Genomic DNA, 12,814 nt, shown 5'->3' with positions numbered 1-12,814 from the left:
CCGGCGGGCGGCCGAGCGGGGCCCGGCCGCCTGGGTCGGGCAGGGCGCTCGGCCTTCGGGGCTTCGCCCCGCGTTGCCAGCTTTGGCTGAGGCGGAGCTTCTCGGCACGCTTCTCACCCGGCGAAGATCCATCCTCTTTTAGAACGTAGTGCTGAGGATAAGGAAGGGAAGGGATGACGCAAAGATGGGAGCGCGGTTTGTTCGCTGCCTCCCTCCATCATCCACGGTAGGGAGGGCAAGAAACAGCGCAGGCGAAGTGATGGTTTCCTGCTGCAAAAAATGTGAAACATTTAGTCTGAGAGCCCGCTGTTTCTCAGCTGGAGCCGTTGTGTTGGTGTTCCTGTACCTGGTCGCCTTGTGAGGTACCTGGGTTTCTCCTACTTTTTTCCTCTCCTTTCTCTTGTTCTGTCGTGATCCCTAGACAATGAAAGATCAAGGTTACTTCTGGAGTTCTGCCGTTCCACGGGAAACCTCCCCAAGCAATATGTGTTAGATTCTATTTCAGCGTAATGTGTTTTCTGGTTTCAGTGAAGCCATGATTGCTTTACCTACCTGGACACAACATACAGCTGAATGGCATTGAACTGAAGCAATATAGAGTGCCTCTTGTAATCTTAAAAGTTCTCAGTAGGCCAAAACTAGCTGTGAAATAAATACACATAGGTGATTCCAAATAATGTGATTTTTTTTTTTTTTTTCCTTAGAATGTATATAGTTTGGTTTTACATGTATCCAGGCATTTGGTTCTGTTGCAATCCCAGCCCTTATTTTCTTGAGTTATTAATACCAGCTTTTGAGAAACACTTTGGAGCATGAAAAAAGATGGAAATTAAGCCATAAACACACATCCTTCTGCCCCCAGTTATCACAGTATTGTGATTTGAATTAGTAAAGCCATGTCATCTGTCATCTACCTAGCCAAAAATCTTTTTGCATTATTTTCATAATCCCACCCCACTTAGAACATGGACTAAATATCACAAGATCATTACATCATTTTCTTAGCATCTGTAGCTCTTTAATACTGCAACTTTAGAATATTTGGTGAAAGGCTTAACATGCGTTAGTACGATGAGATCCCTGGTGTTTATCGAGACATCAGACTGGGCAGACATGTAGAATACCAGGCTATGTCTAAACTGCTCTCTGCTGTGCTGAAAACAAAATTTTAATTATATTTTGAGAATAAATTGAGAATATAAAATTTTATTTCAGTGAGACACTACTATTAGACCATTAGAGGGGAAAGGAAACCTTTCAAGTGTTTTGTGTTTGTAATTCCTGAGCAAGAAAATTTGTATTTTGACTTGTGACTGCAACAGTTGACTGTACAGCAATTATAGATAAATGGGGACTTGCTTTGCCTGATTTCTGAATCCTGTAAGTTAACATGTAGTGTTTTCTAACTAGCTCTACTACTATGGATACTGATATCGTCATATACAACTGGCTAGTTTGAACTATAAGCGAGGAAAGCTTGTTTCTGAATGAGCATGCATGTCTTCATGGCTAAAAGAACTTGCAGTGCTTTCTGTTGTAAATCATCAAAAGGTAACAACATTCTGTGTAGTCTTTTTAAAATTATTTAGGGTGTTGATGTTAGAGAAGACTAGTACAGAACTTCAGAGGGACCTAGTAAATGACAAACATGCAGCTCAACTCTAGATTTTTAGAAAAAGCATTCTAAGCATTCAGTCTGGCTGCTAAATAAGTCATGTAATATTGCCTGATAATTTCTGCCTCAAGCTATTAGTCTGTATAAATGCGAACATTTTAGCAGTATAAATGATCTTGAGTTCCAGCTGAAATTCTGACCCTTCAACCTTTTGCTTTCTTTGAAGTCATTGATAGTTTTGCCATAGACTTTGGTGAGTCTAGGATTTCATACAAATACTTTAAGTGATAGAGAAGTCAATGTATCCCATTAAACATTGTTCAAAAGGTTAATTTCCCTCACTTTTAGCACTTAAAATATTCTTTCCATAGTGAATTTGTCAGATTAATTTACAGACATCCTTCATTCTTTCCCACTTTTGGTCTGCAAAATTACGGAGCCATCTACTTTCAGATATCTTCTCATGCGGGTATGCGTAAGAACTGTAATCAGGTTGCGTCTTAACTTTCTTCTGTATAAGCTAAATACATCAAGCGATTCAACAGAAACACAAGTTCTTGAGGGTTTTTCTGCTGTTTCCTTTGTTGGTCTCTTTGATATTCCACCAGCTATAGCTCTAGTCCAAAGATTGTTTTGACTTCTAGTCACTTCTTGAGAGACAAGGAGTCTTATGTGAGTCATTGATCATGATTACTAAGACTGTAATGAAGACAGTTCTTTGGGTGAGTTTGAGTCTGCTCAGGATAGAACAGCTCTCCCATTAGCATTGCCACATGGATTTCACTGAGGATTAATAACCATTTTTAATATCTTTTTTTTGCTCTTGGTAAAGATATATTTAGTTGCAGTAAGCTGAGAACAGATTCCTATGGAAGCCTAAGATACTCTCCTTTCTGGTAGTGTTTCATGAGCCGTTAAATTTTCAGATCTATGAGTTAGGCAGTTGTTAACTCATTTAGTGTTGACACTTAAGTAATTTAATGTAAGTATTCTAAATTGCCAACTGGACACACCTGGAGCTCCATTAACTGTAAATTAACTGCGGGTAAATTGAGAGCACAAAAGCTAAGATCCTAAGTTAGCTGCTTGATGTAGAGAATATATTTTTTGGAAAAAAAATATGTTTGGTATCTGCCCTGCTAACTTTATCAAATAAATATGCAGAGTGCTATGCAACTCTATAAAACTGGTATGTCCTTGCCATTATTATGAGGGATGAATTGTGGTCATTTCATCTCAAACAAATATAATAGCAAAAAAATCAAGAGGTTCAGTGGTAGATTAGAATGATTAAAGAGTGGAATGTGTATAGGGAACATGGAAAGATTGGGAACTGTTCAAAGCTGTTTGGGGTCACAGAGTAATGAAAATAGTTCAGAGATCCCATATGAAAAAACTACTGTCCTTCTAGTGATTATGATGTTAGAATAAGCCATCAATGAGTCTTCCAATAGTTGGAATAATTGTAACCTAAATTTACTCTTGTTTTGCACTACTTTAAACCTAGGTTTCGTCTTTGCTAGTGAACTACTAGATGATTCCAAATAAACCTCTTCCTCCTCCTCCTGCACGTTGTTTATCATTTAGAATGAGCTCCCTAAAGCATGGAAGAAAAAGCTTGTCTCTACTTATGGGCTGGACTTCTCAGAGTTAGCCATGGCTTTGTTTACTTTGAGGTACTCTAATGAAAATAGGTCAGGTGGAATTAAACCAAAAGCCAGCAAATTTGAATTCTGAAAAAATCCACACGTAATTAAAAGTCTCAGTTAGTTTGAAGCCTGAAGGCTTGTTTGTATTCCAAACAAGTCTTGCTAATTTCTTCAAGCTGCACTCAGTAAGAGATGCTACCTTGTTCTGCAAAGTTTGACTTGCATACATCTTTTGACTGTCACGGTTACGCCGTCACTGGTACCACAATTAGCCTGTGGAACTCCCAGACATAATGTCATTGAAATAGAGATTGGAAAGTGTTAGAGCCTATGTGGATCTAAAAGAAAAGTCAAACACTAACACTCAGGAAACCCAAATTTTGTTTCACTTAACTTATGGATACAAAGCTATATATCATATCTGTCTGCAGACAGATTGATACACAATGTCACATCTACTGCATATGTGCCTTGCAGCTAATGTGTTTGCGTAGTTTGTTTTTATAACATGCATTACAAATACATAGTCACATAAACATCCCCAAAATATATTCCTCAGATATCCTATTCTAGTAGTCTCCCCACCAAAAGTGATATAGTTGATAGGTATGACAAGTTTCCTTTTGAGAACCTCTAAATGGAATGCCTGTGGCATGCTATACTAACTTAACCATAAAGTGAAAAAGCTTAGTACAAGCTGATACTGAAGTAAAGAACAATAGCATTGTTTTTTTAATAGCAGTAATTTTATTTTCTGTAACAGAATTTCTTACATGTAAAATATATCCATATGCCAATGATTAATTTTATATTAAAATCTTGTTCTTGAAACACTTTTAAAAATACATTTAAGGGTCAGGAAGTTTGCCTAGAGAGCAACAAACCTCTGCTATAAGCATAAAGCACTTTTTTTTTTTTTAAACTTATTTAAATATGTCTTATAACATTTGCATTTGTGTACTATGCTAAGCCTTAAGTAGCATTTTGGGAGTTAGCATGGTAATCCTTTCCAGTTTGTTGAAAATCTTGAATCCTGCCAGTCAATCTTGCGCTTCAAATTCACTCCCCAAAGACCAGCCCCTGGCAGGTTCATTGAGACTGTTTGCTCCTCTGCACACTATAGTTTAAAATAAGCATAATCTGGTAAAATGCCAGTCTTTTCTCAACCTTCCTATATCCCACACCCATGTTTTTTTCACCTGCCAAATTCAAACAAATCTTATCTAAACAATTAAGATAAGCATTGAAGTACTCTCTATAGTCAAATCAGCAAACCTCTCAAAACCAGAACTGAAATACAATCTCTCTAAATTAAACAGTCTACAATGGCAATCATGTTTGTATTTAAACATTTTATTCTGAAAGGATTACAGCATTGGTCTCCATTTTTTTTTTCCTGCCTAGACAAGAAGGCGACATACTGAGTCAAACAAAATATATTTGTTCTCTAAGAACTGAACTTGCACACTTTTTTATAAACAAACTGTATAGGTGTATGAAGTTAGACTTCACGTAATCAGTAACTGCTGTCCTTGACATAGTAGGCAATTGTTTGAAATGTATGTAATGTAACTGTTTATATTAACTATGTATAGCTATATATAAAATCTAGTTATATATTTTGTTGTATGTGTGTATATATTTATATATGTAAAAAAGCTCTAGCAATACAATTTTATTGCTATATATCAGGGGTACAACATTAGGGAATAGGAATGCTAAGGACAAATGTCTAAAAAATTGAATTGTGTTTATAAGAGAAGAATCAGTACAAAAGATGATACTAAAGATTCACTCTTTTTGATGAAGTCTCCTACTTCAGTTACTTCCAATTTTGCAAATGCATATTCTTGCTTAATTGATTCTTATTTTATTGCTTCCCAGAAATAAGAGTGCATGTTCTTGAAGGTATTTAAAAATGTTAAGTCCTTTAAGAACAATCTGAAGCAACAGCTAAGATTGATCCATGGCTTCTGCTTGGAAATTTTATATACTGTTCTGGTTTCTTACACAAGCTTTAGATCAAGGTGAGTTACTGCCACAATAAAACTGTGTGCAAGCAGTTCTAAGTGCTGTTTCTTGCCTCTGATCCATGCTCTATGTCCTTGTGTTGAAGATCCAATCTCCATTGTGCTTTGTGCACTTAAAGTTTTCATCCTGAGAAGGCTAGAGTATTTGCTAATAGACAAACATATCACAGAGGTACTGAGGGCAAGCAGGTAGGTAATAATCCGAAATTGTTTTCATTTATGCTAACTCTACCCAGTGCAGCCATCCCCTACCTACCCATTATCAACAGGTTTTTTTTCCTGCCAGTTGTGCAAGTCCAGATACTCCTGCTTAAAAATTCTCTTATTTCACTGATTTTCTGAGAATCTTTAAAAATTATACAGTTGTGATCCTTGTGTATTTTGCTGCAGCTCCCATTAGAACATTAGAGACCTTTGGTTTTACCACTGTATTTTCCATATTTGTGTAAATATAACATTTATTTCAGAGAGGCCCACTTGGGATTTAACTTGCTGCATTAGGAGATTCACATTTCCATTATATGACATACAGCTCATACTATATAGTAGCTGTCAAGTTGTTGGAAGTATCACAGACAAAAACATGACCTTGTGCAGTAGGCCTGTGTTAGATGAATGATGCCAATGAGCTCACATGGAGGGGGGGCGCGTGGGGGAAGAGCAAAGGATAGCAATTTTTGAAGTTGTGGGTTTACTATGGAACCAAGAAAAGCCTGCAATAAAAGCCTGCAAATTTTGCATTTTAGTTGATTTTTAAATATAAATATTAAGCTGGATTAAAAGCTGGGTTTACTTTGCAAGTAGCTTGATACTGCATCATACCATAATCTTTATAGCAGCAAAGGAAGCCATTGCACTTTGATGATCTTCTGAGGTTCTCTTGGCTCTTGTTGATGAGAATGTTGAGGCAGATGTTTTTTCTTCTACTTCTGAATTGAGCAGCTCAGCTGTCAGTCATTCTTGTATTTGCATGTGTGGTGTTCTTACATTTTCTTCCAGGGACATCTGTCAGTGAAGGCTTCCATTCTGTATTCAGTGAACAAACAAACAAGTTTATTTGTTCTTTTTCTCTAATTTGTTGTCAGAAACATTTCGTAAGTTGATCAGGCTATATACTGATTTGTGTTTCTTGTATCAGAATTTTCCATTGCTTAAGGCTTTGCCAGTATGTTAGTTTTCTAATGATGTTGGGTTTTGACCATTTGAAGCTTACTACCCATACGTTATTCTTGGAGCAGCTAATTTTTTAATTAACTCAGAAATAATCGTTCAAGGAAGATCATACAATGTGACACATTTGACCTACTCATCCTGTCATGCCTGTTTTTTCTTCCAAATATCCATTTTAGATGTTTGAAAATAATATAAGTCTTATCAAATTTTTCAGTACAATTACTTGAAACATTTTAGAAGGTTGAATGACGTTTAATGCTACAGTGCCACCTCAAAATTATATAGTAATTTTGAGACTCTATCTATGTATAGCTTATGATTTCTATATAATATATATACAGTTTCTTAATAACAACAAAGTCCATTTTTGTTGTCATTCTGGTTGATGCCTTTTCTGTTTCTTTCACTCTTCAGCTTGGAGTAATATTTCTGGGGTATAGATGGTTTAATTGTTAACATGGAGCTGAATTATCTGGGGATGGAAGTTAGGAAAAAGTACCATGGAAGTTGTAACCTCTCAGTATCCTGTAATCATGCATGTTAGACTCACATGATGGGCAGAAGAACTGTGAAACTCCCAAATCTGTGCCCCACACAGAACTGCGTGATAAGAGTACTGTGATTATCCGCTGTAGAAGTAGGCGGTCCTTCATTCATTGAAGAAGGATCAGTCTGCCTTTGTAATTTGCTGAAGTGACTTTCTATTGCTGCCATTTGACAGAAGAGATGTGAAGTCTTGCAAAGATTCTTGGTGCTCTTCTGGAGAAAGAGAGCAGACATGTAAGCAAGGAGGCCAAGATGTGCAGGAGGAAAAAAGGAGCAGCCTGTTGGAGTGATACTGCTTGGTTTTGGGAGAGTCCTAGAGAAGTCAATTGTGGTGGAAATCAGCATGAAGAACTTTGGATGGATGGTTTGCTTGTTCGTCTCCCTGAAGCATGGATCTGAGTATAGCAGGATTGGTTCAGAATTCCTTTTGCAAATTTGAGGTGGTTTTGCTTCAGCTACTGCTTCTTTCTAAGGAGTTAAACTGTAATCTGTTACCAGTCAAGTAGGATTTGGAAATTGCTCAGTCAGGTTTTGGGGAGGCAGCAGTGCTTCTAGGAGGCCTCAAGAAGATGACAGTCACTTTTAGATGGAGTCCAGAGACAGAAAAGCTTAGGAAGTGTACTGGGAAAGGCCAGAGAAATGGAGAGTGATTTGAAACCTGCCTTGAGAAAAGGGAAGACTTGAGGCTATTTAGACGGAATACTAGTCTTCTGAAAGTCATCCATAAGTGAGGTTGTGCTAATGAGAGTTTTATGACATAAAAGTTGGATCCAAAGAACCGGGTTGATAATTCTTTGTCTTCTTCCTGAAATTCTACTCAGTGGAAAATTTTGAATTTTGGCCTTTTCATTTTAAAAGGAAGTTCCAGAGTTTTGGACTTGCAAATAGAATAGGTTTCCAAGCACTGGGTAGCTGTAAGAAGTTGTCTTTTCTCTAACAGTTTATGTAAGTGGTACTATTGGTGGACTTAAATTCATAGCCTCAGGCAAGTGTAGGTTTGCTATGTCTGTGTGGCCTACCAATTTTGTTTTAGTGGTAGCTGGTAGCTCACATACTCCTAGGTATATGAATAATCAACGGTAATGATCTGCCTTAAAAAAAAAGTAAAAAAAAAAATACAGCTACTTCCTTTTATAGTCTTCCGGAGAATACACTGTGCATCCTCCAACTTCCTGCTGGTGTCTTCTCATGCATTTCTTCTTCAGGACTACATTTTCTGGCAAAAACTTTGATCTTGTTGGTGGTTTGGTTACATACTGTGTTCCCCTGAAGACATGTGGGTGGTGATTATTCATTGTGTTAGATTTATTTTTTTGTGGTGGTTTTTTTTTTTTTTAATTGTGCCTGTGTTCTAAATTGACTTCTGTGTATATGGGAGAAGGTCCATCTGTTCTCAGAGTTCAAGTATGCCACTGAATATAGTTGTGTGCTTTACACTAATCTCACTTTTTTTTTTAGCAGGATTATTATCCTCCTGTCAGGTGAAGTATCATCTAAGGTGCCTAGCTAGGCTTGCAAACTAATTGATATTACTAAGAATAGTAAGTCTTTGTCTCTCTGCATATATTTTATTGTTCTTCCAGTTTGAAACTAGTATCTAAGCTGGCTTTGTTATTGTGAGTTTGAATAATTTATTTTTTGATTCAATTTATGTTGCAGAAATACGGAATGGAGTGGAATGGAAACTCTTCCATTCTGCTAAAACTTCTATATTCTGCAGGTGCATAAGAAAGATATCATTTCTGTCCAAATGATACCACTTTAAATTTCCATGTAGATTGTGACAAAAACAATGAGTATATCAGGAAAGTTTAAGACAGACAAAAGGTTCCTGAGGCCTCTATTTTGGCTACAGATCCTTTGAAATCTTTCTCCTCCTCTGTCCCTCTGTCCTTTATAGTGTTGAGCAACCCTTTACGATTGCTCTTCAACCCCTTTTTTTACTGCGTGGATTTTCTATAATCATCTGTTGACCAGTGCTTGCTTTAAAAAAAAAAAAAAAAAACCAAAAAAAACCAAAAAACAAAACAAAAACATTGGTTTGTAGTTCCTTTTATTTTTATCTGTGCATATTTGTGTATGTATCTGGACATACTTGGATCAAATTTGATTTAATCATATCTATATAAGTGTGTATATCACACAATTATATATATGTACATCGAGTAACTTTACAGTATTAGGGTTTGAAACTGCTGCTGGCTTGCTGGTTTTATTGACAGCAGTGGCAATAGGAATGCAAGAAAATAGCAGAAATATGAAATCTTAAAGGTAAGAACTAAATGCCTGAGTCTGTGATTAAAAGAAAGTTGTTTCTATTAGAGTAAAAGCCAACAGATATTCTTCACTGCTGTCTTATGAATGAATCGGAAAGGCTGGATGATGTGCTGGCTATTGAAGATTGTTTCATAGTAGTCAAGACCAGGAAATGGCAATCTCAACTTTGAAACAAAAAAATCACTTTCTGAAATAGTGACAGGGGTGAAAATATCCAGCCACTGCAAGACCCTTCTCCAGATGTTTGCATCAAAGTATACTGGAATTGTAACACAGCTCAGAATATTTTCATACAAGGAAATTAATGTCTGTCTATATTTTTATCATTATTTTGCCACCACATACAGAATCCTTCAGTTAGATATTTGTGTAGCCTACAATGCTGATTGTAGGGAGGGGGCATGTTTAGCTAGTAAGCTTGTCTGCATAATGAAACATCATTGTTTTCATCAGTTCAAATTGTGTTAGATAATGGAATTAAATATGCAACAGTCATTATTTATTTTGCCAACTGTCATGTTCTGCATGACAGTGCTGCAGTACCACCAAGGAACAGAAGCTCATCTCCTGATTCCTCACAGTGGGGAGAGCAAACCTATGGTGAACATTGAAAAACCCTAGTGCTATGCTAGAGTACTATTTATGAACATACACATCTTTAGATGAAATATATAGAAATAAACTTGTCTTGGGGGAGGGGATCTGAAACATATATGCTAGGATCTAATTTCTCCAAGTCCTTGTCTCAGACTGATTTGTTTTAAGCAGCTCCCTGAAGTATGTACACTCTTCTGCGTAGCTGTTTTGTTGAAAGTACACAGACCTGGCACCATTGTGTTTGCCAGGCGTTCTCTTATCTCCTGCAAGCATTCAAACAAAAGTGTTCTGTTGCTCCCTGAGTAATCCATGGGTGATCTTAACACTGAGCAAAAGTCAGAGCAGGAACTTATGTCATATTTCTTAGTGCAGGAGCAGACAGGCTCTGGAAGGAAGGGAAGGGGGGTGGAGCAGGGAGAAGACAGACACAACTCAAAGTAAATAGTTGAAGGGTTGTGAGTGTGTTCATGTATGAAAACATTGCGTAAGCGTAAGAATGCTGAAATGTAGGGATAATAGAAACTGAGTTTCATAATATATCCTGGTTTTAATAAAGCTGTTTGTATACAAGCTTTGACATAAAGTAGAGCTCTCAAACCAAGCTAAACCCAGTTTCTATTTGCATGTTAATTTTAGTCTCCAGTTCTACAAGGCAAATTTGGCATGTTTTTAAGCATGCAGATAGTCCTACTGAGCAACAGGGATTATTAAATACAACATATACTATAGTACCTTGTTATGAGGGCATCTTTAAGTCTGTGTTGCAACAATTACTACACTTGGGGGGGAAAGAGTTTTAAAATATACCAAATAATTAGTAGCAGATTTTTGCATGTGCCCCCTCCCCCAAAACAAAACAAAAACCATATTGCTTCCTGAACTGTTAACTGTTACATTGCCATTATCTTTGAGATTCTGTTGCTTTCTGGTAAGGGAAAAATGGAAAAAAAAAAATTAAAATATTATTTCTGAAAATTAAAGAATTTCTTAATTATTTTTTGTTTTAGTCATAAAGGTTAGCTTTGTGCCATGCTTCGAGATACAGTGTAGCCTGCTTAGTTTAATCAAGATCAACAATTCTTTGTTTGTAATTTTCTTATACTGTAACTAAAACTATGTCTCAGACCTGGAAATGGGAAACATGCTGAGTCCCAGACTCAGAGTGGTATCTCTAAATGCTTTAGAGCAATCGGAAACACATGAGCTTGAATTATATTGCCTGTAGTCTTCAGGTGTATACACAGAATTTCACTGTGATAGTTAAGGACATGGATTTATAGGATATAAAGTAACCTAGTGCTGGGTTTCTATCATTGATCAATGTTGCAATTTCTAGATTAATCTTGCCTAGGGGATTATTCTACTTATTGTACAAGTGCATGCACACGCAGAGCCCATTACAAAAAAAGGGTACAAATTACTGAAGTGCAAAACAGGAGAAAGACTGGTATAGTATGATAAAAATTATTCATTACCATCACATACGTTCTAATGCAACATTCTAAATTTCTTTCAAGATTTAAAATCTGGATGAAGAAAGTTGGATTTATCTGGCTTTGAAATGAATGGTCAGTGTGCTTGCAAAAAATATGTAAAAGGATGACTGAAAAGTACTATTTTTAAAATAATTCTTTGTATTAGCTGAGAATAATTCTTCACTAGTTTGCACAAACATTTCCTATGCCTCATGAAATGTTCCTACTGCAAGTGGGGACTCAGGTTTGTGTTTTTAAAAGTGTGCCCCTCTTAATGATTATTTTTTTTTGTCCACGTTAGGTAGATGGAAATCACTCTGTGCTGTTGAACTGGCTTTCTGACGCTGAAAAAAATACAGTATGTGTGTGGCGCCAGAACTGGTTGGGAACAGGAAAGGCCTATTTTGTATCTGTACTAAACGTGTCAGCTTAGTGCATAGAAGACTTGACCCTTGTCAGGTGTTTTGAAGATAACTGGCTGACTTATGGATTAATCAGTTTAAGACTGAAGCCAACCAGTGACAGGAATGAGCTTTGTTGTGTGAGTGTGTGTGTGTGGCTGTGGTGCAGATTTACAAATTTTTATAATGCTTTCAGTCGGACCGTGAAAGTCTGTTGTAAAGCTTATCTCTGATCTCTGGCTATGGCCATACTCGTGGGATCGTGTTTGTGTGTTTGGGGGGAGGGAGATGAATTCTTTAACACTTGACACCTGGCTCTACCAGGTTTCTAGCCCATAGTCTTAGGAACGGCACTATTCAAAGCATTAATAAAGTTAAACCCCTTAAGCTGTATGACCAGTAGGTCATAAAAACTATTGCTGGATATTGTGCTCGGTCGTTCTTTCACAGCTGGGTTATCATCCTGACAACTAATTCTTTTTAATTTTGTTTTTTTTTTATAGCTGTTGTGAACTTGGACAACTCTGTGGTTGACCTAGAGACCCTTCAAGCCCTGTATGAGAATGTGAGTAATCAGAGGAAGTTCCTATAACGTAGGAATACTGTAGGTCCATGTGAAGGTATTTTGGGGTTGCATCAGTAATACTCAGAACACTTGTAGAACATGTCCTATTTTGAAGTGACTTTATTTTCCCCAAAACAATGAAACTAATAAGTGTTTAAATTGTATTAATTGCCACTGTGTGTTTTATATAGTGCATACATTTTTTTTATAAGTAACATAATCAACTTCTAAATGACTAAACAGAAATTGGTTTTGCTCCTTTTTTTTCTTCTTGGGTGGGGCACTCTTTGGTCAATAGGTATCAGACCTTGCGCTCCAGGTCTTTGGCTTCACTTCATAACTTCACTAATATAACAATGCTGTTCAATAAAAAAAAAAAAACAGTTGTAATAATAGCAATCATTCCATTTGTGGAACTGTAGCTTTTAATAATTATTATTTCGGAGAGTCCTCCAAAATAATTTTAACTCTTTGAAAGGAAAAGGA

At 36.7% G+C, this 12,814-nt stretch overlaps 1 protein-coding gene across 1 annotated transcript in view; it reads left to right on the top strand.

The window, feature by feature from the left end:
• FMN2 (formin 2) overlaps positions 1-12,814 on the top strand; it is a 162,012-nt gene that overhangs the window by 80,754 nt on the left and 68,444 nt on the right. Inside the window, exon 8 of the mRNA XM_010562944.1 lies at positions 12,267-12,328. Coding sequence (XP_010561246.1) covers positions 12,267-12,328 — 62 coding nt within the window. The remainder of the gene's footprint in view (positions 1-12,266; positions 12,329-12,814) is intronic.

Source organism: Haliaeetus leucocephalus, unplaced genomic scaffold (assembly GCF_000737465.1).
Source record: "Haliaeetus leucocephalus isolate CR32 unplaced genomic scaffold, Haliaeetus_leucocephalus-4.0 Scaffold162, whole genome shotgun sequence".
Classification (NCBI taxonomy): Eukaryota; Metazoa; Chordata; class Aves; order Accipitriformes; family Accipitridae; genus Haliaeetus; species Haliaeetus leucocephalus.
The sequence above is the reverse complement of the archived record's forward strand: the minus strand, read 5'-3'. Positions and strand labels throughout refer to the sequence as shown.